Here is a 24,509-nt window from a genome sequence, read left to right on the forward strand (position 1 = left end):
GCAGGCACAACCCCTAGTCTGACCAGGTGTCCTGCATCTGGATGTATTTACATTAATACAAACACAAACTTGGCAGGGCTGACAGAGAAAAGGGCTATTGTAGTGGCCTGTTTGCTTGTCCCCTGCCACCTGCGGCCCTTCCTGGCTACACACCACTCCTGGGGTTCTGGTGTTTGCATGCTGGGCTCCTCAGCAGGGTTCAGAGTTCCTGTTCCCTTGCAGGATTGATTTCAAGCCTCTGAGTCTAGCGTTCAGGGCCCTTTGCATTCACTTGCTGTCTTTCCTTCCAAATCATGGATTCCCATGCCAGCCAGAAAGGTCTGTTGGTGTCATCCGAAGACATTGTGTATTTACTCACATAAATAGAGATAGCATTAATTATCAATATGCATGCATACATGGGTGGGTAGGCATCTATGTATGTTTGTGTTTCCTAATTCTATCCACTGAGAGAAGCTAAAAGCAGTGACACCCCAAAAACAATGAACACACCTGCACCCAGATAACTGATTTCTGAATTCCATCCTATAATAAAAAGAATCAGAGCCACTTGGAAAATTGGTTGAACTTAAAAGGTAAGGGGCTGGCGCTGTGGTGCAGTGGGTTAAGCCACCAACTGCAGCGCTGGCATCCCATATGGGCTGCTCCGCTTCCAATCCAGTTCCCTGCTAACACACCTGGGAAAGCAGTAAAAGATGGCCTGGGTGCTTGGGCCCCTGCACTCCCTTGGAAGACCCAGATGAAGCTCCTGGCTCCTGGTTTCAGCCTGGCCCAGTCCCTGCCATTGCAGCCATTTGGGTAGTGAACCAGTGGATGGAAGACCTCTCTCTCTCTGCCTCCCCTCTCTCTCTGTAATTCTGACTTTCAAATAAATAAATCAATCTTAAAAAAAAAAGAATGTTCCAGCGCCATTATGCACTAGGTTAATCCTCTGCCTGCGGCGCCGGCATTCCATATAAGTGTCAGTTCTAGTCCCGGTTGCTCCTCTTCCAGTCCAGCTCTCTGCTGTGGCCTGGGAAAGCAGTAGAAGATGGTCCAAGTCCTTGGGCCCCTGCACCCGTATGGGAGGCCAGGAAGAAGCACCTGGCTCTCGGCTTTGGATCTGCGTACCTCCAGCTGTTGTGGCCATTTAAGGAGTGAACCAATGGTAGGAAGATCTTTCTCTCTGTCTCTCTCTCTCACTGTCTGTCATTCTACCTGTCAAATAAATAAATAAAATCTTAAAAAAAAAAAAAAGCCTAAAAGATAAGTTTGTTTTGCTAGAAAACATTTTTAAAATTCGTGCCTGCTTTATTCATAGTGCATATTTTCCATTAACTTTTTGAAGCTGCCTGTTATAATAAATAAATGTGGGGAGAAATGACACCTCTTCCTTACCAAAGAATTCCAATGATTATGGGGAAGAAGAATGAGAGAAATAGAATGCTGCCCCTAGAATATCATGCTGACAATTGCTGCAGGTAAACTCTACCTGGGATGCTACAGGAACGGGATATTTGCATGGTTTCAAAGTCTCTCCTCTAAAATATTTAGTACTTACAAAGGGGGAAGTAGCCCATGTTCCAGGAGGAAAACTACCTTGGCCAACAGCACCTCCCCCACGCGGTAGAGGCTGAGGTGACCAAGCGCAGGGCCTGTGAGCGTCACATGGGTCCACGTGGAGAAGGGCCGGGCCCTGCTGTGGTGCACGTCCCCCTGGCTGCTCGGGAGAAGACAGCAGGCTGGGAAGCGAGGCCATTGGTGCAAGGCAGCTGACCAGCTGTCTGCAGAGACATTGCTTGTGACACTGACATCCCGTGTCCGAGCAGCGGTGTAAGTCCTGGCTGCTCTGCTTCCAGAACAACTCCCTTCTAATGCACATGGGAAAGAAGTAGATTAACGGGCCAAGAGCTTGAGTCCCTGCCACTCTTGTGAAACACCAGGATGGAGCTCCTGGCTCCTGCCTTGGCCATTGTGGCCATTGGGGGCGTGAATCAGCAGATTCTGGCTTTCAAATAAATCATAAATAAAGCTTAAAAAAAAAAAAAAAAGGAGGCCAGCGCCGCAGCTCAATAGGCTAATCCTCCGCCTTGCGGCGCCGGCACACCGGGTTCTAGTCCTGGTCGGGGCACCGATCCTGTCCCGGTTGCCCTTCTTCCAGGCCAGCTCTCTGCTGTGGCCAGGGAGTGCAGTGGAGGATGGCCCAAGTGCTTGGGCCCTGCACCCGCATGGGAGACCAGGAGAAGCACCTGGCTCTTGCCATCGGATCAGCGCGGTACGCCAGCCACAGCGCACCTACCGCGGCGGCCATTGGAGGGTGAACCAACGGCAAAAAGGAAGACCTTTCTCTCTATCTCTCTCACTGTCCACTCTGCCTGTCAAAAATTTTAAAAATATAAAATAAAATAAAAAAAAGGAAAAGGAGATTGGCAAGAACACTGGTGACACCCATATAAGTCTTGTCCCTTCGTTGTAGCAGGGTTAGGTTCTTGCTCTTGATGCTAGGTGGAGAGTCCGTAAGAATGCTGCAGGCTTTCTCTGCAGCTCTTTTGTAAGCCTAAGACATTCTCACCACAAGAATGTTCAAGACAAGCCTGTGGACTCCTGCAGCCCGCTCGGACCTAATCATTCAGCATCTGGAGCTAGGGCGTGAGAACCTGCATTGCAGACCAACTTCAGCTTGTTAGGGGAGGCTTGTGTACATTAAAGTTTAAGAACTACTCGGGGGCCAGCACTGTGACACAGTGGGACACATATGATGCTGGCATCCCATGTTGAGTGCCAGTTCTGGTCCCAGCTGCTCAGCTTCCGATCCAGCTTCCTTCTAATGAGCCTAGGAAGGCAACAGATGATGACGCAAGTACTTGGGTCCCTGCTGCCCACATGGGACACCTGGATGGAGTTCTTGGACCTGGCTTTGACCTGGCCCAGCCCTGGCCGTTGCAGCCATCTGGAGAGTGAATCAGCAGATAGAACATCTCTCTCTCTCTCTCTCTCTCTCATTTTTCCTTTCCTATAAATGAAAAAATCTTTAAAAAAAAAACTGCTCAACACTGACCACGCCGTTTGTTTGCACAGTGAAAGGTGCTCCTGGGCTCTGTGGGAGGTGAGTGTCACTATGGTAGAGCATAAAGAACTGGGGCTTTGGTGTCAGAGACCCGTGGTTTCATCCAGGTGTTGCCATGTTCTGGTAGTGACCCTCAGCAAGCCACCTAGGCCCATCTGTCAAACTAGGGTAAGAATACCACCCTGAACAGAGGGGAGGCACCAGCAATAGTGTGTGTGTGTGTGTGTGTATGTATGTATGTGATGCCCACAATGGGCGCTAAGTCAGTGAGAGGGGCTATTATTACTTTATGTTAATGAGTTGACAAAAAAAAAAAACATTGCTACGTGAATATTTAGAATAGCTGTGTGACCTTGGGCAAATAACTTAACCTCTCTGTATTCCAATTTCCTCATCTATAAAATGGCGATAATAATAGGACTACCTCATTTAGGTGGTTGTGAGGATGAATGAGTTAATATTGGAAACCTCATTGAATAGTACCTAGTATATAAGTTCTGTACAAGTGAACTGTTCAGTCAAAATAGCATTTTATTTATCTAATTATTGGGGCCAGCGTTGTGGTGCCTTGGGTTAAGTTACCACCTGGGATACTGGCATTCTATATGAGCACCAATTAGAATCTCGGCTGCTCCATTTCTGATCCAGCTGGGAAGACAGTGGTAGATAACCCAGGTGCTTAGGCCTCTGCCACTCATGTGGGCCTGGGTCTGGTCCAACTCCAACCATTGTGGTCATTTGGATACTGAGTAAGTGGATGGAAGACCTCTCTCTCTCTCTCTCTCTCTCTCTCCCTCTCTCTCTCTCTAATTCTGCTTTTCAAATAAAATAAATAAATCCTTATTTACCTAATTATTTGACTAGGTTATTATTTACATTGAAGTGCTCAGCTATTGCCTTTTTTTAGTGGTAGGCTTTGTTACTTCTTTTTTTTTAAAGATGTTTCTTTATTTTTTAAAAGATTTATTTATTTATTTGAAAGAGTTAAAAAAGAGAGGAGAGGCAGAGAGAGAGAGAGAGAGAGAGAGAGGTCTTCCATCTGATGTTTCACTCCCCAATTGGCAGCAACGGCCGGAGCTGTGCCTATCCGAAGCCAGGAGCCAGGAGCTTCTTCCTGGTCTCCCACATGAGTGCAGGGGCCCAAGGACTTGGGCCAGCAGAGAGCTGGATCGGAAGTGGAGCAGCTGGATCTCAAACCAGCACCCATATGGGATGCCGGTGCTTCAGGCCAGGGCGTTAACCCGCTGTGCCACAGCTCCAGCCCCTAGTCTTTGTTACTTCCAAAAAAATTATTCAGAGATTTATTTATTTTTATTTGTAAAGCAGAGAGAGAAACAGAGAGTAACAGAGAAAGAGAGAGAGAGAGAGATCTTTCATCTGCTTGTCCACTTTCCAAAATGCCTGCAACAGCCAGGGCTGCACCAGGTTGAAGCCAGGAGCCAGAACTCCGTGTGGGTCTCCCACGTGGGTGACAGGAACCCAAGAACTTAGATCATCATCTGCTGCCTCCCAGGAGCATAATTAGCAGGGAGCTGAACTGGAAGCAGAGGGCCAGGACTGGAACTGCCACTCCCATGTGGGTCGCTGGTGTCCCCAGTGGTGGCTGAACCCATTGCACCACAATGTCCACCTCTAAAACTGTTTGAATTATGCTGTGTGATAATTCAATACATGCATTCAGTGTGTGATGATCAAATCAGATTAGCCAGCATTTCCATCTCAGACACTTAAAATGTTTTTGAACGACAACAGTTGTACCTATTATGGGGTACAATATGGTATTTCAATAAATGTATACCACGAGTACTGACCAAATCATACTGTTAGCAGGCTCGTCTCCTTATCTTGTTTTTACGTTTGGAACCCACCAGCTCCTCTTTTGTAGCTGTTCATAAAATGTTCAGGTGATCCCTGGGAAACACAGTCACCCCATTGTGCTGTGAAACACTAGAACTCCGTTTTGGTTCCCAGTATCCAACCTCCCCCTTCCTGTGCTCCTTCCCAATCTCTAGTTCTAATAAACTTTTTTCAGGTTCTACATATGCAGAGTGAACATGTGCTGTTTGTCTTTCTTATCTGACTTATTTCGCAAGATAATGATCTCTGGTTTCATCCATTTTGCTGCACATGCCAGCATTCCGGCCTTTCTTTGTGGCGGAATACTCACTTAGGCATGCCACATTTCTGTATTCACCCGTCAATGGGCAGGACTCCATATCTTGGCTTTTGTGAAATGCGCTGCAGTGCACGGGGTGGGGGGGTGGGATCTCATCTCTGTGCTGTTGATTTCATTCCTTTTTTTTTTTTTTAGATATATTTATTTGAAAGAGTTACACAGAGAAGTCGAGGCAGAGAGAGAGAGAGAGAGGTCTTGCATCCACTGGTTCACTCCCCAGATGGCCACAATGGCTGGAACTGTGCCGATCTGAATTCAGGAGCAGGAGCTTCCTCAGGGTCTCCCACGTGGGTGCAGGGGCCCAGGGACTTGGGCCATCTTCTACTGCTTTCCCAGGTCATAGCAGAGAGCTGGATCAGAAGAGGAGCAGCCAGGACTCGAACCAGCAACCACATGGGATGCTGGTACTGCAGGCGGCGGCTTTACCCACTATGCCACAATGCTGGCCCCATCCACCTCCTGCTTTAACACTCTTTTTTTTTTTAAGGTTTATTTTATTTATTTGAAAGGCACAGTGAGGGGTTCAGCACTGTGGCATAGTGGGTAACAGCCACCACCTGCAGTGCCGGCATTCCATATGGGCACCATTTCAAGTCCCGGCTGCTCCATTTCCAAGCAGTAGAGGATGGCCCAAGTGCTTGGGTCCCTGCACTAGTGTGGGAGACCCAGAGGAAGCTCCTGGCTCCCGGCTTTGGATTGGGGCAGCTCTGGCTGTTGAGGCCAACTGGGGAATGAACCAGTGGATGGAAGATCTCTCTCTCTCTCTCTTCCTCACCTCTCTCTCTGTGTTACTGCAACAGCCAGGGCTGGGCCAGGCAAAAACCAGAAGCTAGGAACTCCATTCAGGTCTCCCTAGAAGGTGGCCGGGGGTGGGTGGCCAAGCATTCGGACCATCACCCACAGCCTCCCAGGCGCATTAGCAAGGAGCTGGAGCTGGATGGAGAGCAGAGCCACGGGGACTAGAACCGGCGCTCTGATAAGGGAACCCACCCTCACAAGCTGTCCTCCTCCTGCTGGTGGCTAGCAGCACTTTCCAGGGGCTTCCTCTCTGCAGCTCAGTCCTGTGGGCGTCTCAGTGGCGTCCTTGTCTTTACTTTCTCCTTCCCTTGCCCTTTGGTCTCTTTTCCACCCCCTGGGGTTTTTAGGGCATCTTGGCAATTGCCGAGCCAGGTCAGGAAACGGAATGATGCAGTGGGAGACCTTGTGGTCCTCTCCGCGGAGAGGCGTGGATGCCCACACAGGAAGGGGGAACATTGCACGCGGCAGGTGTCAGGGTGGCTCCTTGCACACATCCGTTGTTCACAGAACTCATCCCGCAGACCCTGTTCTACCATCAGTCTTCAAGCGCATGTCACATTTCAGGGGTTCTGTGGCAGTTCAGCTGTTGAATTCCTTAGTCTGCCTAGGGTACGTGCCGGGCACACCGCGCCAGGCACGCCAAGCTGTACTGTTAGGGTCAGAACAGGACTGGAGCAGAAGGAACTTGAAAGTGAGCGGCCAGGCTCCCTGCAGAGGGCGCTGCCTGCAGCCCGGGGCCGTGGCTGACTTGGCCGGGGCTGCCCAGCAGAGCTGGGGAGGTGGTCGCCCAGGATGCTGCAGTGAGTGGGGCAGGATCAGGACCCCCACTGCTTCACAACCAGGTGAGCTGCCAGTCCCACCCCTGACCCTGAGGCTCTTCCTTTTTTTTTTTTTTTTTTTTTTTTTGACAGGCAGAGTGGATAGTGAGAGAGAGAGACAGAGAGAAAGGTCTTCCTTTTTGCCGCTGGTTCACCCTCCAATGGCAGCTGCAGCCGGCGCACCGCGCTGATCCGAAGCCAGGAGCCAGGTGCTTCTCCTGGTCTCCCATGCGGGTGCAGGGCCCAAGCACTTGGGCCATCCTCCACTGCCTTCCCGGGCCATAGCAGAGAGCTGGCCTGGAAGAGGGGCAACCGGGATAGAATCCGGTGCCCCAACCAGGACTAGAACCCGGTGTGCCGGCGCCGCAAGGCAGAGGATTAGCCTGTTAAGCCACAGCGACGGCCATGAGGCTCTTTCTAGCGCTAATTCCCTCAGGGACCTAGAAGGGCGAGGTTTATATCCTGGTGGTAAATATTCCTCTTCCAGTAACACTGTGGCCAACCAGCAGCCTCTCCAGTGAACCCAGCCATCACTGCTGCGGAATCAGCCCCCAGAGACGTGACGTCATAGAAAGAGTGATCTTTCTGAAATCGGTTTGCTTTTTCAGAAAGAGTCCAAAGGCCTGTGTCCGTGTTTTCTGCCTACGTAGTAAGTGGATTCTGATATTCGAAAAGTTCAAAAGCTTCCTTTCTTTTCCGCTTGACTGTGATGGCCTAGCAGCCTTTCCCCGCCGGCCAGCGCATGTTCTGAAGTGCTGTGTGTGTTGATGCGGTCGGTTACAGCTGGCTGTGCACCAGCTCCATCCACGCAGGGAGCGTGGGGTGGCGGTCTGGCCTTCCTGCGTTTCCCAAATAGGAACCGGGCAGCTTGGGGGAAGTCCCAGCGTGAGTGCCCCCTGCTGCCCAGACTCGAACTCAGGGAGTCCAGACTGCAGACTCCTGGGTGCCACCTGCCATTATGGCGCTGAGATGCGTGAGATGCTTCATGGGGGACCACATTGGTGGGTTTCTTTTGGAAGTGCCCTGGTACTCAGAGTCTGCTCCTCCTGCTAGTACTCTGGAGAAGAAAGGGAACAAAGAAAGAAGGGGGCAGGGAGGAAGGGAGGAGAGAGAAGGAAAAAGGGAGGAATGGAGGGAGGGGCAAAGGAAAGGAGGAGGGAAGGAAGAAAGAAGGGGAGAGAGGAGAGAAGGAAGGGAGGGAGGAAGGGGGAAGGAATTGAGAGAGAAATAAGAGAAAGGGGGGATGGGAAGAAGAAAGAAAGGGAGAGAGAGAGAGGGAGGAAGAGAGGAAGGAGACTCGCGTTATCAGTGACCAAGTTTTTATTTTCCATGGCAAAATAAGAAACAATATGGAGAGGGGGCAGCACTGTGGTGCAGTGGGTTAAAGCCCTGGCCTGGAGTGCCAGCACCCCATATGGGCGCCGATTCTGGTCCCAGCTGCTCCTCTTCCGATCCAGCTCTCTGCTGTAGCCTAGGAAAGCAGTGGAAGATGGCCCAGGTCCTTGGGCCCCTGCACCCACATTGGAGACACAGAGGCGGCTCCTGGCTCCTGGCTTCAGATCAGTGCAGCTCCGGCCGTTGCAGCCATCTGGGGAGTGAACCAGCAGATGGAAGACCTCTCTCTCTCTCTGTCTACCTCTCTCTGTAACTCTTTCAAATAAATAAAATAAATTAAAAAAAAAAAAGAAACAACAAGGAGAATGGGTAGATTTTTAAAAATGGTTTGTGTATTTATAGAATCCATCCTAATTAATTTAGGGTCTTCAAATTATGAAGATGGATATAAAAATAATTTATTTATTTGAAAGGGGGGGAGAGAGAGACAGAAAAGAGTAGAGATTTCCCATCTGCTGGTCCACTCCCTAAATGGCCATAACAGCCAGAACGGGGCCAGGCTGAAGCCAGGAGCCAGGAACTCCAGCTAAGTCCCCGACATGGGTGGCAGGAGCCCATGTACTTGGGCCATCATTTGCTGCTTCCCAGGTGCACTAGCAGGGAGCTGGATCAGAAGAGGAGTAATACTCCAATATGGGATGTGGGCATCTCAGGTGGCAGCTTCACCCCTGCCCCGGACTGCTGACCCCAATATAATCTTTATGAGCAGTAGATGATCACTGTTTTCAGTTTGGTTTTCCTGGTTTATAAAATCCATTCCTCTAGTTGATGGGGAGAGAAAGGTAAATCCTGCAGCTATTCATGTAGGCACTGAAACTGCTGTAGTCTGAAATCCCTGGGATACCTGTGTCACATCTGACCGCTGCTCAGTGTTAAATGCTGGGGTTCCCAATGGAGTGTTGTCTCAGTGTGCTTGGATTGCCGTAATAGAATGCAGCAGAAGTGGGTGTTGAGTGGATAAGAGACCCATGTCCCATATTGCAATTTCTGGGTTTGACTCCCAACTCTGGCTCCTGACTCTGACTTCCTGCCAGTGCAGACCCTGGGAGGCGGTGGTGATGACTCCAGTCATCAGGTTTCTGCCCGTCACGTGGGAGGGATACCTGGCTTGTGTCCCCAGCTTCTGGCTTCAGCTGCAGCTCAGCTCTGCCCATGTGTGGGCATTTAGGTAATGAAATAGCAAGTGAGGGCTTCCTCTGTCTAGCTCTCTGCCTCTCAAATGGATAAAATAAAAAGTACAATAGACTGATTGCTTAAACCGCAGATGTGTATGTTCCTTCCACTCTGGAGGCTGCAGGGCTGAGATCAGCATGCCAGCCCGGTTGGGTGAGTGTCTCTTGGTGGCTTGCAGACTGCTTCCTCCCTGTAGTGTCCTCGCTCACAGAGGCAAACAGAAGACACTCTGTATTGGTGTCCCAACTTTCAAGGACTCTATTCTTAAAAGGTGGCAGAGAAATTCTAGTTACCTCGGTTCTTTGTCTCACGTGGAAGAAGAATATCCGAGCGGACAGCAAAGGGATTTCAGAGTATTTGTTAGAATCAAAGACCTCCAGCCAGTGCAGCGTGGAGTGGGGCTTGGCTTCCAAGAGAGGAAAACCCAAAGGGGACTGGTGGCAGTACTAACTTCAAGTGCAAACTTGACAATTAGATTGGCATTCAGTTACCAGGCAGGGACAAAAACCATCAAAAGACCTTATTTACAATTTTCCATCCTGTCTGGACTGCTAAGGGTGAGGTTGATAACTTGTTTTCACAATAAGCTGTGGGCTCAGGAGGAGCTTCCTTACTATTCTCATGGTAATTTGGAGATTCCAAAGGAAGGAGGGCAGCCTGTTTGTTCTTACTAAAGATAAGATTTTGGGGAAGGTAACTAATATTTTATACCCCACATTCCATTGGGACCACCCTGACTATCTGTTAACCCATCTGACTCCTCACACTATCTCCAAAGGGAGGGCTCCGCTCTCCTGACCTCAACCTAACCTGATTATCCCCCCATCTCCAAATGCCATCACCTTAGGGGCGAAGGCTTCTGTATAGGAATTTGGGGGTTGCAGGGACACAAACATTCAATCCACAAGAAGTATTGCTGTGGTGTTGGGAAGATGCTAGGTCCCGAAATCCAGGAAGACTCAGCCTGGGGGACAAAGGCAGAACAAGGTGAGTGGCACTAGTCCTAGCTAAGGCTTTGATGCCTGGAGCCCCAGGGCAAAGCTCTGATCTGCTAAGCAGTTAGCACCTGAGAGCTTCTTTACCTAAGGTGGCTGGCTTGAGTGATCAGCAGACTACAGCCAGGCCTTTACCTTTCAAATGGTTGAAAAAAATCCCACAAAGATTTTTTTGTGTCATCTCAAATGTCAGTGTCCCTAAGTGAAGTTTCATTGGCTCGCAGCCTCTCTCATTTGTTTAGGCTTGTCCAGGCGTGCTAGCATGCTCCAACAGCAGACTTGAGCAGTTGCAACAGAGCCCAAAATATTTACTCTCTGGCTCTTGAGAGGGAGAAGTCTGCCAATCCCTATTCTCTACCCAAAGCCGGCCAGTGACTTGCTTTGCTTATTCCCAAGTCCAAATTCTGACTGAAAAGATAATTTCAAAAAGATGGAGTGTCATACCCATCAGCATGGAATCAGGGACAGACAGGACCAACCCTCAGAGCTGGGCAGGACCTGGTATCGAGATTGTCCACTTCAGGTTTGAAACGCCAGACCTGGCTGATCCAAGGTAAAAATAAGGGAGATAGGTGGCCTTATTTGGAGGATGGAAGAAGAAGGAACAAGGGCCATAGCAACTGGCTGATGTTTTTAGCTCTTTAAAAGTTTTATTTCTGGGGCCAGTGCTGTGGCGTAGTGGGTAAAGCTGCCACCTGCAGTGCCAGCATTCCATATGGGCACCGGTTCGAGTCCTGGCTGCTCCACTTCCAATCCAGCTCTCTGCTATGGCCTGGGAAAGCAGTGGAAAATGGCCCAAGTGCTTGGGCCCCTGCACCTGCTGGGAGACCCGAAAGAAGCTCCTGACTCCTGGCTTCGGGTCGGCGCAGCTGCAGCCGTTGGAACCATCTGGGGAGTGAACCAGCAGATGGAAGACCTCTCTGCTTCTGCCTCTCTGTAGCTCTGACTTTGAAATAAATAAATCTTAAAAAAAGTTTTACTTCAATCAAATGTAGTCCAGGGTTCTAGAATTGGGCCAATCTAGATGAAGATTTATATTCTTAACATTTTTAAATATTTATTTATCTCAAAGGCAGAGGGAGAGAGAGGGAGAGAGAATCTTCCATCTGTTGGCTCATTCCCCAAATGGTCACAACAACCAAGCATGGGCCAGTCTGAAACCAAGAGCCAGGAACTCCACCATGTGGGTCTCCCACAGGATAGCAAGGACCCAAGGACTTGAGCCATCATCCACTACCTTCACAGGTGCATTAGCAGGAAGCCGGCTGGGAAGAAGTCAGGACTTGAAGCAGCCAGCAGTATGGAATGCAGGCATCCCAAGTTGTGGCTTAAGCAGCAGCACCACAACACCTGTCACAGATTTGGCTTCTGACTCCCCACTCCTTGACCTGTGTTGCATCAGCTAAAATAGAATGTTACAAAAGCCAGTAACAGGGCTGGTGCCGCAGCTCAATAGGCTAATCCTCCGCCTGCAGCGCCGGCACCCCAGGTACTAGTCCCAGTTGGGGCACTGGATTTGGTCCCGGTTGTTCCTCTTCCAGTCCAGCTCTCTGCTGTGGCCCGAGAGTGCAGTGGAGGATGGCCCAAGTGCTTGGGCCCTGCACTCGCATGGGAGACCAGGAGAAGCTCCTGGCTTCAGATCAGCGTGGTGCAGCGGCCACTGGGGGGTGAACCAACGGCAAAGGAAGACCTTTCTCTCTGTCTCTCTCTCACTGTCCACTCTGCCTGTCAAAAAAAAAAAAAAAAACAGTAACAGGCACAAATGAATTTTATTGGCCGGCGCCGTAGCTTAACAGGCTAATCCTCTGCCTTGCGGCGCCGGCACACCGAGTTCTAGTCCCAGTTGGGGCTCCAGATTCTATCCCGGTTACCCCTCTTCCAGGCCAGCTCTCTGCTATGGCCCGGGAAGGCAGTGGAGGATGGCCCAAGTGCTTGGGCCCTGCACCCCATGGGAGACCAGGAGAAGCACCTGGCTCCAGGCTTTGGATCAGCGAGATGCGGCGGCCATTGGAGGGTGAACCAGCGGCAAAAAGGAAGACCTTCCTCTCTGTCTCTCTCTCTCACTATCCACTCTGCCTGTCCAAAAAAAAAAATGAATTTTATTGAAAATGAGAGGCAAGGTAACTGATCGGACCAGCCACTGACCAGGACCAACACTCCTTACCAGAGTGCGGCCCCCAACAGTGGGTTACACAGCTTTTTATAGTATTCTGTACACTAGGGTTCACAATTTCGAACCGGGCCCCTGGTATGCAGTGAACAATAAAAAGAAAAAACAGAATATGGTTGTAAGATAATAGTTAACAATAACAAACCCAATAGTAGATCCAAGATATGGTGGTAAGACAACAGTGAAGGAGACATTTTGGTCAACCGAGTTCCTGGGAATTTGGGCCAGCATAGTTTCACAAGATACACCCTTAGCCATTAGCAAGCAAAGCTAATATGTACAGAAGCAAGAGATCTGCAATTAGCCACACTCACTCCATTTTAATTCTGATTCTGCACCTGCATCCCTCAGGTCCAAGGAGAAGGGAGGAACGGTAACTAAGGGTGGTCCCTTTCTAGAATTCAACACTGATCAATGAAAATCGCTGGCATTATTTGCCTTATCAGGCCACTTCCATTGTTTCTGACCTGCTTTGTGTTGTTTTGTTCCCCCTACTCCCCTTGGCCCCCACACAAAGGTGATTTTAAAGGATGTGGATTCTCTTCTCTACGTGGACACAGACGTCCTCTTCCTAAGGCCCGTGGATGACATCTGGAAGCTTCTGAGGAAGTTTAACTCCACCCAGCTGGCAGCCATGGCCCCCGAGCATGAGATCCCAAAGATTGGCTGGTACAGCCGCTTCGCCCGGCACCCTTTCTATGGCTCTGCGGGGGTGAACTCGGGAGTCATGTTAATGAATCTGACCCGGATAAGAAGCACCCAGTTCAAGGTAACAAAGTGTTGCAAAATTCCTTCCTTAAAGATTGGGAGTTTGACTTTTCCTAGAGTCTTGGTGCTGGTGTTGTAAACACAGTGGCCTGTAGGTGGGGATGGAAAGAGCCACAGAGAAGTATTTGGAAGGTTCTAGAGTATTTGTCCAGGAAAAGCCCAGATGGCAGTGGAATTTGAGGCTTCTGCAGAGTGGCCGTTCAGGAATACTATGTTCCATTTTGGAATTCTGTTGTTTTTGAACTATGCAGATTCAAGGCCATGCAGAATTTCTGGGGATTTCCCTAGGGATATAGTTACATAAGCACACAGAGCTATTTGTTCAACAATGTTCACCGACTCCTCTTTTATCCTAGCCCAGAACTGGAAGGACTCTCAATGACCATCCGTAGAGAAGTGGTCAAAAATACTACTGTCCTGGGGCCGGCGCCGTGGCTCACTTGGCTAATCTGCCTGCAGCACCGGCATCCCGTATGGGTGCCGGGTTCTAGTCCCGGCTGCTCCTCTCCCAGTCCAGCTCTCTGCTGTGGCCCGGGAGGACAGTGGAGGATGGCCCAGATGCTTGGATGCCTGCACCCATGTGGGAGACCAGGTGGAAGCACCTGGCTCCTGGCTTTGGGCTGGTGTGTTGGCCATAGCGGCCATTTGTGGGGGGGGGGGGGGTGAACCAACAGAAGGAAGACCTTTCTCTCTGTCTCTCTCACTGTCTAACTCTATCTGTCAAAGAAAAAAAAAACAAAACAAAACTACTGTCCTATTAAAAAAAAATCATAGGTTGATATATGAGGGAGATGATAAAATCACTAAGAAATATTGAGGAAAAAAAAGCCAGTTGGCAAGCAGGTCACGAGATGTAGAGTGTAATCACCTGTCCTTAGAAGGTTCCAGAAGAATATCTGAGACTGATCACTGATCACTGTGGGGAATTCTTAGAGCAAGTGGGAATGGGCTTTGCAGGTGGATGGAGGGAAACTACTTTGAATATTTTATTTTCTGTCTTTGCATGCTGTTGGAATATTTAGTCTGTGAACATGCTGATTTTCTCTTGAAAGGAAATAAATATTTCAAGACAAGGGAAGGTATTTTTCTTTAACATACTTTAATTGTGTTACCTGCATTTTTTTGTTCCCACGCTTCATAGACAAGGAGTAGGCCTAAGAAAGAGGCCTGCTTTCAGGCGTGGTTTTCAGGGTGGAAGCCCCAGGCCCGGCTACCAGTCCGTGGCCCATCCTGTATCCATGAGGACATCTGGCAAAACGCGACAATCAAAGCCCTGATCTGGCCTTGCCCTGTGCCCTGGGGATAGTGGGGTCTCTCCTGAATTGGCAGAGGGAGGGCCATTCGGTCCCCCGGCGTTGTTCCCTTCACAGACAGCATGTGCGTGGCTGCTTTGCTTCAACTGTCCTAACGTTTTTCTCTTTTTCCAGAACAGCGTGATTCCCACGGGCTTGGCGTGGGGGGACATGTTGTACCCTCTGTACCAGAAATACAAGAATGCCATCACATGGGGAGACCAGGACTTGTTAAATATCATTTTCTATTTCAACCCAGGTAGGTTCTCTGGCGTGCATGGCGCTCGTGTGGGAATACACCCACCTCGCCACAAAGAGCGTATTCTAGGCCCAGCTTGCTGCTGGCCGGGCCAGCTCCCGCACAGAGCGCCCTGTGTTCTCCTGCCATGTTCGCCCCTTCATCCACCACCCCTCTCCGGGTGTCTGCCGGGGGCTGGTCCTTGTGTTCCCAACGCAAAAGGTCAAGTGTCGGAACTTCCAACACTGGACACCAGTTTTAGAAAAAGGCATTTTCAGTGTTGCCATTCTTCTGAGAAGTGCAGTCAAAATGGATGTGTGGCACAAAAGTCCGTGAAAATATTACAATCAAGGCACGAGAGCCTGAACAATTGCCACATTGAAAGGAACTGGTTCTCAGAGTCCTTGGGGGATTGGCTTGTTCAGGGGTCAAAGAGCCTAGAATAAGGACTCAGCTCCCCAGGTCTCCCCCCGCCATCTCCCTCTTTTCATCTTGGGCAAAAGAATTTCTTCTTATAAGGCTCAGAGAAGGGAGGACAGCAGAGTGTGTTTGGTCCATGTTTTTATGTTAACCACTAAAGCTAATACAATGTCCTTCTTTCCCTCTCCTTGCTGAAGGCTTATTTACTGTCATTAAAATCCAAGCTGTGGGCCGGCGCCGCAGCTCATTTGGCTAATCCTCCGCCTGCAGCACCGGCACCCCAGGTTCTAGTCCCGGTTGGGGTGCCTGGTTCTGTCCCGTCACTCCTCTTCCAGTCCAGCTCTCTGCTGTGGCCCGGGAAGGCAGTGGAGGATGGCCCAAGTGCTTGGGCCCTGCACCTGCATGGGAGACCAGGAGGAAGCACCTGGCTCCTGGCTTCAGATCGGCGCAGTGGCTGTAGCAGCCATTTGAGGGGTGAACCAACGGAAGGAAGACCTTTCTCTCTCTCTCACTCTCTCTCACTAACTCTGCCTGTCAAAAAAAAAAGAAAAAGAAAATTCAAGCTTGTGATTTCTCTGAAAATGTCTGTAGGGTTCTAAGTCATCCTTACTCCGCTCCGTGTAGGTCTTCCTTATGTCTTTAAATATCCCGATGTTGAGATGTCTGCCTGTGATTTCATGGCATGCTCGAAGCACCTACTCCATACCTTTGTGAAAAATGAAATCCTGGACTGGAATCTAGTTTCATGGGGCTGGTGTTGGGCTCAGTGGTTAAGATTCTGCTTGGGGTGGCCAAGGGTACCTGTTTGGAGTCCTGCCCCTGCTTCTGATTCTCGCTTCCTACTGACGCCTGCCTGGGAAGCAGCAGGTGGTGTCTCAAGTACCTGGGTTACTGCCACCCCTGTAGGAGAGCCAGGGGGAGTCCCAGGTAACTGACTTTGGTCTGGCACAACCCTGGCCATTGCCAGCATTTGGGGAATGAACCAGAGATAGAAGATCTCTCTCTCTCTCTCTGCCACTTAAATAAACAAAAAACAAAATATTTAAGAAAACCTGTTTTCAGATCAAAAAGGAACCAATCCTAGAAAGAAGAAAGGCATGTTGTTATGGCGTTTCTGGGAAAGACTCCCAATACTAATTTGGCAAAGAGAATGTCTAGGCTGCTCAGCTGTGGTGTGTTTCCATTCATTTTACTCTGACAGTAACAGGGAATTTAGTCTGCAATCTTTTTCCTTCTTCTTAAGCAGATTGCGTAGTTTTTAAAATTAATTTATTTATTTGAAAGGCAGAGTTACAGAGAGGCAGAGAGAGAGAGATCTTCCCTCTGCTGGTTCACTCCCCAATTGGCCCCAACCGCTGGAGCTGCGCTGATCTGAAGCCAGGAGCCAAGAGCTTCTTCCAGGTCTCCCACACGGGCGCACGGGCCCAAGCACTTGGCCCATCCTGCGCTGCCCTCCCAGGCAGAGAGCTGGATCAAAAGTGGAACAGCCGAGACTCAAACCAGTGCCCATATGGTATTGCTGGCACTTTACTTGCTACGCCACAGCACCAGCCCTGCATTTTTGTTTTGAGGTAGAGGTGTTTGCTTAGGACTCTTGGCTGCAAATAAAAAACCCTGGAGTTAATTGCAGCACAAAGGAGACTCGTGATAAGCAAACAACTGAAAGTCTCATGGAAACCAAGAGTAGGAGGGCAGGGCAGGCCCATCCCCAGACCTGCAGCAGGGAGGGAAACTCGAGGACCCCGGGTGAGAATCATCTTCTCCACGGAAGCTATTCTCTCCTCTCCTTCGTCTGTTTCTGCTCCCAGGGCCTCACAGCGAAGTCCTGATGTTTCATGTTGCAGCTGCAGCCACACCGAAAAGACCAGCTTGATCCCACTTCCAAATTCGCAGGGGAGAAGACAGCCTGCAAGGCAGGGAGCATGGAGCTTGGGAACCATGGCTGACATCTGTTCTTCCTAAAGCTAGGCATTTTTAAAAATTTAATCCTCACAATGACCCTAAGACTATAATCCACATTTTGTGGATAAAGACACCCAGGGAAGGACCAGTGTTCTGGCACAGTGGGCTAAGCCATGGCTTGCGATGCTGGCTGCTCTGCTCTGATCCAGCTCCCTGTTAATGTGTCCAGGAAGGCAGCGGAAGGTGGCCCATGTCCTTGGGCAACCTGTCCCTGATGTAGGAGACCCGGATGGAGTTTCTGGCTTCTGGCCTCAACCTGGCTCAGTTCCATCTGTTGTGGCCATTTGGGGAGTGAACTCATGGATGGAAGATCTCTCACCTCTCTCTCTCTTTTTAAGATTTATTTATTTATTTGAAAGTCAGAGTTACACAGAGAAAGGAGAGGCAGAGAGAAAGAGGTCTTCCATCCACTGGTTCACTCCCTAATTGGCCACAATGGCCAGAGCTGTGCTGATCCGAAGCCAGGAGCTTCTTCAGGGTCTCCCAGGCAGGTGCAGGGGCCCAAGGACTTGGGCCATCTTCTACTGCTTGCCATAGCAAAGACCTGGATCAGAAGTGGAGCAGGGGGGACTCAAACCAGCACCTCTATGGGATGCCGGCGCTTCAGGCCAGTGTGTTAACCCGCCACACTACAGCACCGGCCCCTCTCCTCCCTCTCTCTTTTAAATAATTTTGTTTGAATTAAAAACACTCACCACCCTAAATAAATATCAACTTTAAAAAAATACCAAGGACAAGAGAGTTAAAGAATTTGCGACATGGTTATGTGTGTCAGGGCAGGGGTTACAAACCCAGCACACCCCAATGCCAGCCAAAAGGGACACAGAGGAACTTCTCAGAGGGGAGGGCAGGATCTTAGTGCACTGGGAGGAGATCTGAGGCTCGTCTTTCTGCTCTGCCAATTCTCTCCTTTATATTTTGCATTTTCTTTTTCTGTTTGGTGGCTAACACTATCGAGCATAAGCGTCTCTGTCCATATTGTTTCCCAAACTGGAGAATTTAAAAGATTCCCACAGTTGCCTGCCCAGAAGTCCTCCCAGCCTGTGGCCGGCCATTTGAGGGCGTGATCCTGATTAGATTACACACCCCAGGGCTGCGGGATCAGAGCTACCAGTCTTTAACCAGGGCTGAAATAACTGAGTTGTGCTCTGCACTTTGCACCTTGGAGCCATGGAAGATATCATCAAATAACTGGGAATTTGTCCTCCATTCCAGTGCCTAGCAGCACCCAGTGGTACTCGAGCAAGTCTCTGAGTTCTCTGGTTGTACGTCGGGGCGTGTTGGGTTGGTGTTTCTGTGGCCTGCCTTTAACCTTCCGCGTAGAAGCTTCACGGAGGTACTTCATTAAACATGAGATCTTCAAACTGCAATCCGACTCATGCCCGTCACATTGTAAGGTTTTCCTTCATTTCTATCGATTGGGAGCACTTTTCTCTAAACCACAACAACCTATAGCTGGGGAAAAAAAAAAAAAAAGATTTGTCACCTTTGTCCCACAAAAGGAAAGAAGGAAATAACATTGGCTGCGACACAGGAGATAAATCTGTTTTTGTTATGGTGCCTTGGGTTGCCAGGGGTGAAGTCTTGCACATAAAACCAGGGGCACATGTCTGCAGCGTGATTGTTGTCAGGGTTCCTGTGGCCGACAGCTCCGCTTTCAACAATGTGCCTGAACGTCTCGTTGAAATATGTTTTAAGACTCTTGCTGTAATTAGGTAATAAATGCCGGTGGCTGTGTGGTTGCAGCACTGGGTAATAAACTGACTCAAGAGGAGACAGCTGAAGCCCACGGGGAATTCGCAGGTCGATCATCTCCCAGGAAGGACATTTCCTGGCAGGTGAGCCCAAAGGCAGCTTCTTCAAGGACTGGGAAACCGAGCTCACTTCTGAACAGGTGAGCTTGAGTCGAGAGCAGAGGTCTGTGGCTGGGGTGAGCCTGACAAGAAGCAATGGAGAATTCCACGTGGGAAGATGTGTTTGGATCCACGTGCTCAGGTGTCAGAGCACAGCACTGACTCAGGCCAGCTAAGGGAGGGCAGATACTGTGAGAGTCTGGGGCACTCCTGACCGCGGGGATCAGATCTCCTGACCTCCGTGATGGGAGCTGCCAGGGACCAGAGCGACTTCTTCCTCCCTCGGCAGCTTCAGGGTCTCTCATCTTTGGCTCTCTCCATGCTGATCTGGTTGATCCTGTCTCAGCATCCTCTCTCTGCCCGTGGCCCAGGCTGATTGTTAACCCCAAGTCAACACAACCTTACCGGTCCCCAACCAATGATAATGGCTTTTCCAAGTTTCCTAATTCAAATGATTAAGAAAAACAAAAACAAAAACAAAAACAAAACAAACGGGCTAGCGTTGTGGCATAGTAGGTTAAGACACCCCCTTGCAAAGTCAGCATTCCATAAGGGTGCCAATGTGTGTCCCAGCTGCTCCACTTGTGATCCAGCTCCCTGCTAATGTACCTGGGAAAGCAGTGGAAGATGCCCCCCCCCCCCCGAAGAAACTCCTGGCTCCTGGCTTCAACCTGGCCTGTCCTTGGCTGTTGCAGCCATTTGGGGCAGTGAGCCAGAGAATGGAAGACTTCTATCTCTGTCTCCCCTTCTCTCTTTGTAATTATGTCCTTCAAATAAATAAAGCTTTTTAAAAGAGTCTGGTCCAGTCCCAAAATGAATCTGTCCCCTTAGGGAGACCACCCTTGATTGGCAAGCTCATGTGGCAGGTCTGCTCCTTCTTCAGGGACAGTTTCTGGGGAAGTGGAAAAGAAGATGAAGCCAGCCCAGTACAGGTGACCTCGCAGGGCTTCCAGCCAGAGTAGTGAGCTGCAGCGGGAGGAGCTGGAAGGCCTGTGGTATAGACGGAGGGGGTCTCAGCTGAGTGTGCGATACCAGGGAGTCAGGTGGGCTGGTGACAACCACAGGGAGCTGGACTCAGGGTCCCATGGGTCAGGTGAGCAGTGGCCCCATTGAGAGTCTGTCCTTATTTGGCTGGGGATCATGGGAGCCCCGCCCTGGAGTGTGCAACCGCACTGTACAGTTCCAGCCCCCAAGCACCCCCAGCAACAGGCAACTGAGCACTGCGTTGTGGGCAGGCTGACCCAGTTGTTTGCTCTGGGAAACGGGTCCCAACTCAGTTTGGAGCGTGTATGGCAAGTGTCAGAGCCCTGACAATAAAGCACACAGGAAAAGAATGGGGATTAGGGTGTCTGTGTGTGTGTCTCCTGCAGAGCAAGGCTTGTGCTGTCTTCTCAGTGGGAGGGTCTGCGGATTGGGTGAATGGAATTCAAGGAATGGAGTAAAGGGGTGAAAGAAATGAGACCATAGCAATGACAATGACAGAAAAGGCAGGTGGGACAGAAAGGACAGGAAGAAAGGAAGAGGAGAGAACAGCATCCATGCGGCAGAGGAAGGCATGAGGTTCATTGCAGTCATGCAGCCAATACTTTTGAGCACCTACTGTTTGCCAGCCACTGGGCAAGGTGCTGAGGATATAGCCTCTGATGAGTTAGACAAAGCTGCTGTTTCCACAAAACCTATCTGTCGTTAGAAGAGGTAGACTCTCAAAGAATCATAGCTAGGCATTCAGAATCAGATTGTGATACAGGAAATAAACCAGGGACTGATAAAGAAACCATCTCGGGGCTGGCATTGTGGTTCGGCAGGTTAAGCCATCACCTTTGATAACAGCATCCCATCTGGGTGCCACTTTCAATCCTGGCTGCTCCACTTCCTATCCAGCTCCCTGCTCATGCACCTGGGAAAGCAGTGAAAGATGGCCCAAGTGCTTGGGCCCCGGCACCAACATGGGAGACCTGGTTGGAATTCCAGGCTCTTGGCTTTAGGCTGGGCTGCAGCCAAAGGGGAGTGAATTAGCAGATGAAAGATCTCTCTGTCTCTCACTCCCTCTTCACTCTTTCAAATAAATATTATATATACTTATTTGATATATAATATATAAAAATATATAATATATATATATATATTTAAAAAGACAAGGTTATGGGGCCACCACTGCTGCCTGCAGCAACAGCATCCCATATGGGCACAGGTTCAAAAAGACGAGGTTAAGAAAGAATCCAAGCTGGAGGGAGAGAAGAGCTTCCCTAGGTAGTGTGACTAGGAAAGTCTTCTCAGCAGAAGTAATTGCCCTGTTCTGGAGGTAAGGTGCATCTGGAGAAGGAAGAAGAGAATGCTGGGAAAGCTCAGGTCTGGGATGGAATGTTTGAAAAAAAGAAAGAAAGGAGACTAGCACAGGCATTCGTTCTAGTGGTTAAGCCAGTGGATAAGGTGCTTGTGCCCAGGCCAGAGCACCAGGCTTCAATTCCCAATGCAAGCTCCATTCTCCAGCTTCCTCCTCACACAGACCTTGGGAGGCAGTAGGTGATGGCTCAAGTCACTGGGTCCCTACCACCATGTGGGAAACCTGCACTGAGTTCCTTCTTGGGGCTTCAGAAATAAAAAGAAAGTAACTGTTAATAGTGCAGACAGCCTCCATTCTGTCGATACAGAGCAACAGCCTATTTTCCATGAAGTTGAAATGATCAGGCAAAACTATTGCACACTCTTAGAGACCTCAAGAGTGTGAAATGATCAGAGATGTAAGAAGCAATCAATGCACACAGCACTTGGCAAGTAGTTAGCAGGCTCTGAGAATAAGCACAGCCTCCTGAAGTTCCCACGGAGGGATTTCAGACTCATACCAAATCACTTAAGTGAGCCTCTTTATATAAATTGAGAGAAAAAATGGCGAAGACCCAGAATCTCCAGATAGGTTGGCTTAAAAAAATATCTTCAGGGCCAGTGCTGTGGTGCAGCAGGTTAGCACCCTGGCCTGAAGCGCCGGTATCCCATGTGCGCACCGGTTCTAGTCCTGGCTGCTCCTCTTCCTATCCAGCTCTCTGCTATGGCCTAGGAGGGCAGTAGAGGATGGCCCAGGTCCTTAGGCCCCTGCACCCACATGGGAAACCCAGAAGAAGCTCCTGGCTCCTGACTTCAGATCGGCACAGCTCCAGCCATTGCGGCCATTTGGGGAGTGAACCAGTGGATGGAAGACCTCTCTCTCTCTCTCTGCCTCGCCTTCTCTCTCTGTGTAACTCTGCCTCTAAAATACATAAATAAATCTTTAAAAAAAAAAAAGTATCTCCAGGGCCAGCGCTGTGGCATAGTGGGTAAAGCCACTGCAGTGCCAGCATCTCATATGGGTGCCAATTTGAGTCCTAGCTGCTCCATGTCTAATCCAGCTCTCTGCTATGGCCTGGGAAAGCAGTGGAAGATGGCCCAAGTCCTTGCGCCCCTGCACCCACGTGGGAGACCTGGAAGAAGCTCCAGGGTCCTGGCTTCTGATCTGTGCAGCTCTGGCCGTTGCAGTCATCTGGGGGAGTGAACCAGCGGATAGAAGACCCCTCTCTATCTCTGCCTCTGCTTCTCTGTAACTCTGCCTTTCAAATAAATAAATACATCTTTTTTAAAAAAGTATTTTCAAATAATTTTCAGTGGTTTGAGATTTGGAGGATTTGGAATTTTAAAACCATTCCCTGGAGATGGGCATTTTGCTAAGCAGTTAAGATGCCACTTCGATGTGCTGCATCCTATATCTGGGTACCTGGGTTCAAGTCCTGGCTTCACTCTTGGCCCTGACTTCCCTAATGCAGGCCCTGGGAGATGGTGGTGATAGCTCAAGTAATTGGATGCCTGCCATCCACGTGGGAGGCCTGGATTGAGTTCTGGTTCCTAGTCCTCAGCTTGGCTGGGCCCCCATTGTGGGCATTTGGGGAGTGAAGCAGTGGATGGGAACACACTCTCTCAAATATAAGCTTTTTTTTTTTTTTTTTTTTAAAGTTTAAAAAGAGATCCATTTTGGAACCGATTGTTGATTGTGTGCCAAATAGGCACCATTAGCCCACGGCTCGACACAGTCATTAGCTGCTCTACATAGGTTTTCCGTCTTCAGTCTACTTCATGATGCTAATTTTTCCCAGGTCCCCCCCCCCCCCACATTTACGAAGTATGTATGTAACCCATGAGAAAATTATCTGGAAATAAAAACGCCTGTTATTCTTTTTTTTTTTTTAAGATTTATTTATTATTTATTTGGAAGGCAGAGTTACAGAGAGAGAGAGAGAATTCCATCTGCTGGTTCACTCCCCAAATGGCTGCAATGGCTGGAGCTGCACCAATCCAAAGCCAGGAGCCAGGAGCTTCTTACGGGTCTCCCGTGCAGGTGCAGGGGCCCAAGGACTTGGACCATCTTCCACTGCTTTCCCAGGCCATAGCAGAGAGCTAGATGGGGAGTGGAGCAGCCAGGACGTCCATATGGGATGCCAGCGCTGCAGGTGGCGGCTCTACCTGCTGCGCCACAGCACCAGCCCTACCTGTTTATTCTTAACTGCCCACTGTTGATTCCCTTTCTTTGGGGTTCATTTTCTTTAGGGGAGTTACTCTTCTCCTGTTGCATACAGGCTTAGAGCCTTGACCTCCCCTGAGCCTTGCTAAACCAGTCCGACCATCTCCTGGGAAGCCAAGAGCAGGAGGTGGCCAAGGCCGGTTCCACAGGGCCGAAGTATTGCAAAACTGACCTTAATCATCCCCACCCCCAGGGCCCAGGGGCTGCCCCACTTCCCGCCCCGGTGCAGCTTCATCTCTCATTTTATGAGCTACCCCTTTTTCCTTTCAAAAGGGAAGAACGTTTCTTTCGTTGTTTCACAAGCTAGCACCAAATTTGGCTACTTGCAACTTAATACAGATTCCTATTTCTTGAATATTTGAGGCCAAAGAAATAAGTTTATATGACAGTTTTTCTCCCATGTTGTTTATATGACAGCTTTACCCCAGGAAAACTAATTTGGCTTCGTAGTTTCTAAAACACTCTGGCGGCGCCACGGCTCAATAGGCTAATCCTCCACCTGCGGCGTCGGCACACCAGGTTCTAGTCCCGGTTGCCCCTCTTCCAGGCCAGCTCTCTGCTGTGGCCCGGGTGTGCCGGCCGCAGCGCGCTGGCCGCGGTGGCCATTGGAGGGTGAACCAACGGCAAAGGAAGACCTTTCTCTCTGTCTCTCACTGTCCACTCTGCCTGCCAAAAAAAAATAAAAAATAAAAATAAATAAAACACTCTGATCTCCAAGCCTTTGAGTGGGATCAGGCCATTAGGCCATTTTTTCCCCCAGATGCCCTTCCAGGGCTCTGTTTCTGTCAGTTCCTTCCTTCCTTCCTTCCTTCCTTCCTTCCTTCCTTCCTTCCTTCCTTCCTTCCCCCCCTCCTTTCCC

General features: G+C 49.7%; 1 protein-coding gene across 2 annotated transcripts in view; it reads left to right on the forward strand.

Annotated features, from left to right (window-relative positions):
* Window positions 1-24,509, forward strand: part of PPP4R2 (protein phosphatase 4 regulatory subunit 2) — a 189,326-nt gene that overhangs the window by 52,662 nt on the left and 112,155 nt on the right. For both annotated transcript variants that reach the window (XM_062201272.1, XM_062201271.1), the window contains 2 exons: window positions 13,089-13,340; window positions 14,767-14,890. In XM_062201272.1, the coding sequence (XP_062057256.1) occupies window positions 13,089-13,340; window positions 14,767-14,890 (376 nt within the window). The remainder of the gene's footprint in view (window positions 1-13,088; window positions 13,341-14,766; window positions 14,891-24,509) is intronic.

Source organism: Lepus europaeus, chromosome 9, assembly GCF_033115175.1.
Source record: "Lepus europaeus isolate LE1 chromosome 9, mLepTim1.pri, whole genome shotgun sequence".
Classification (NCBI taxonomy): Eukaryota; Metazoa; Chordata; class Mammalia; order Lagomorpha; family Leporidae; genus Lepus; species Lepus europaeus.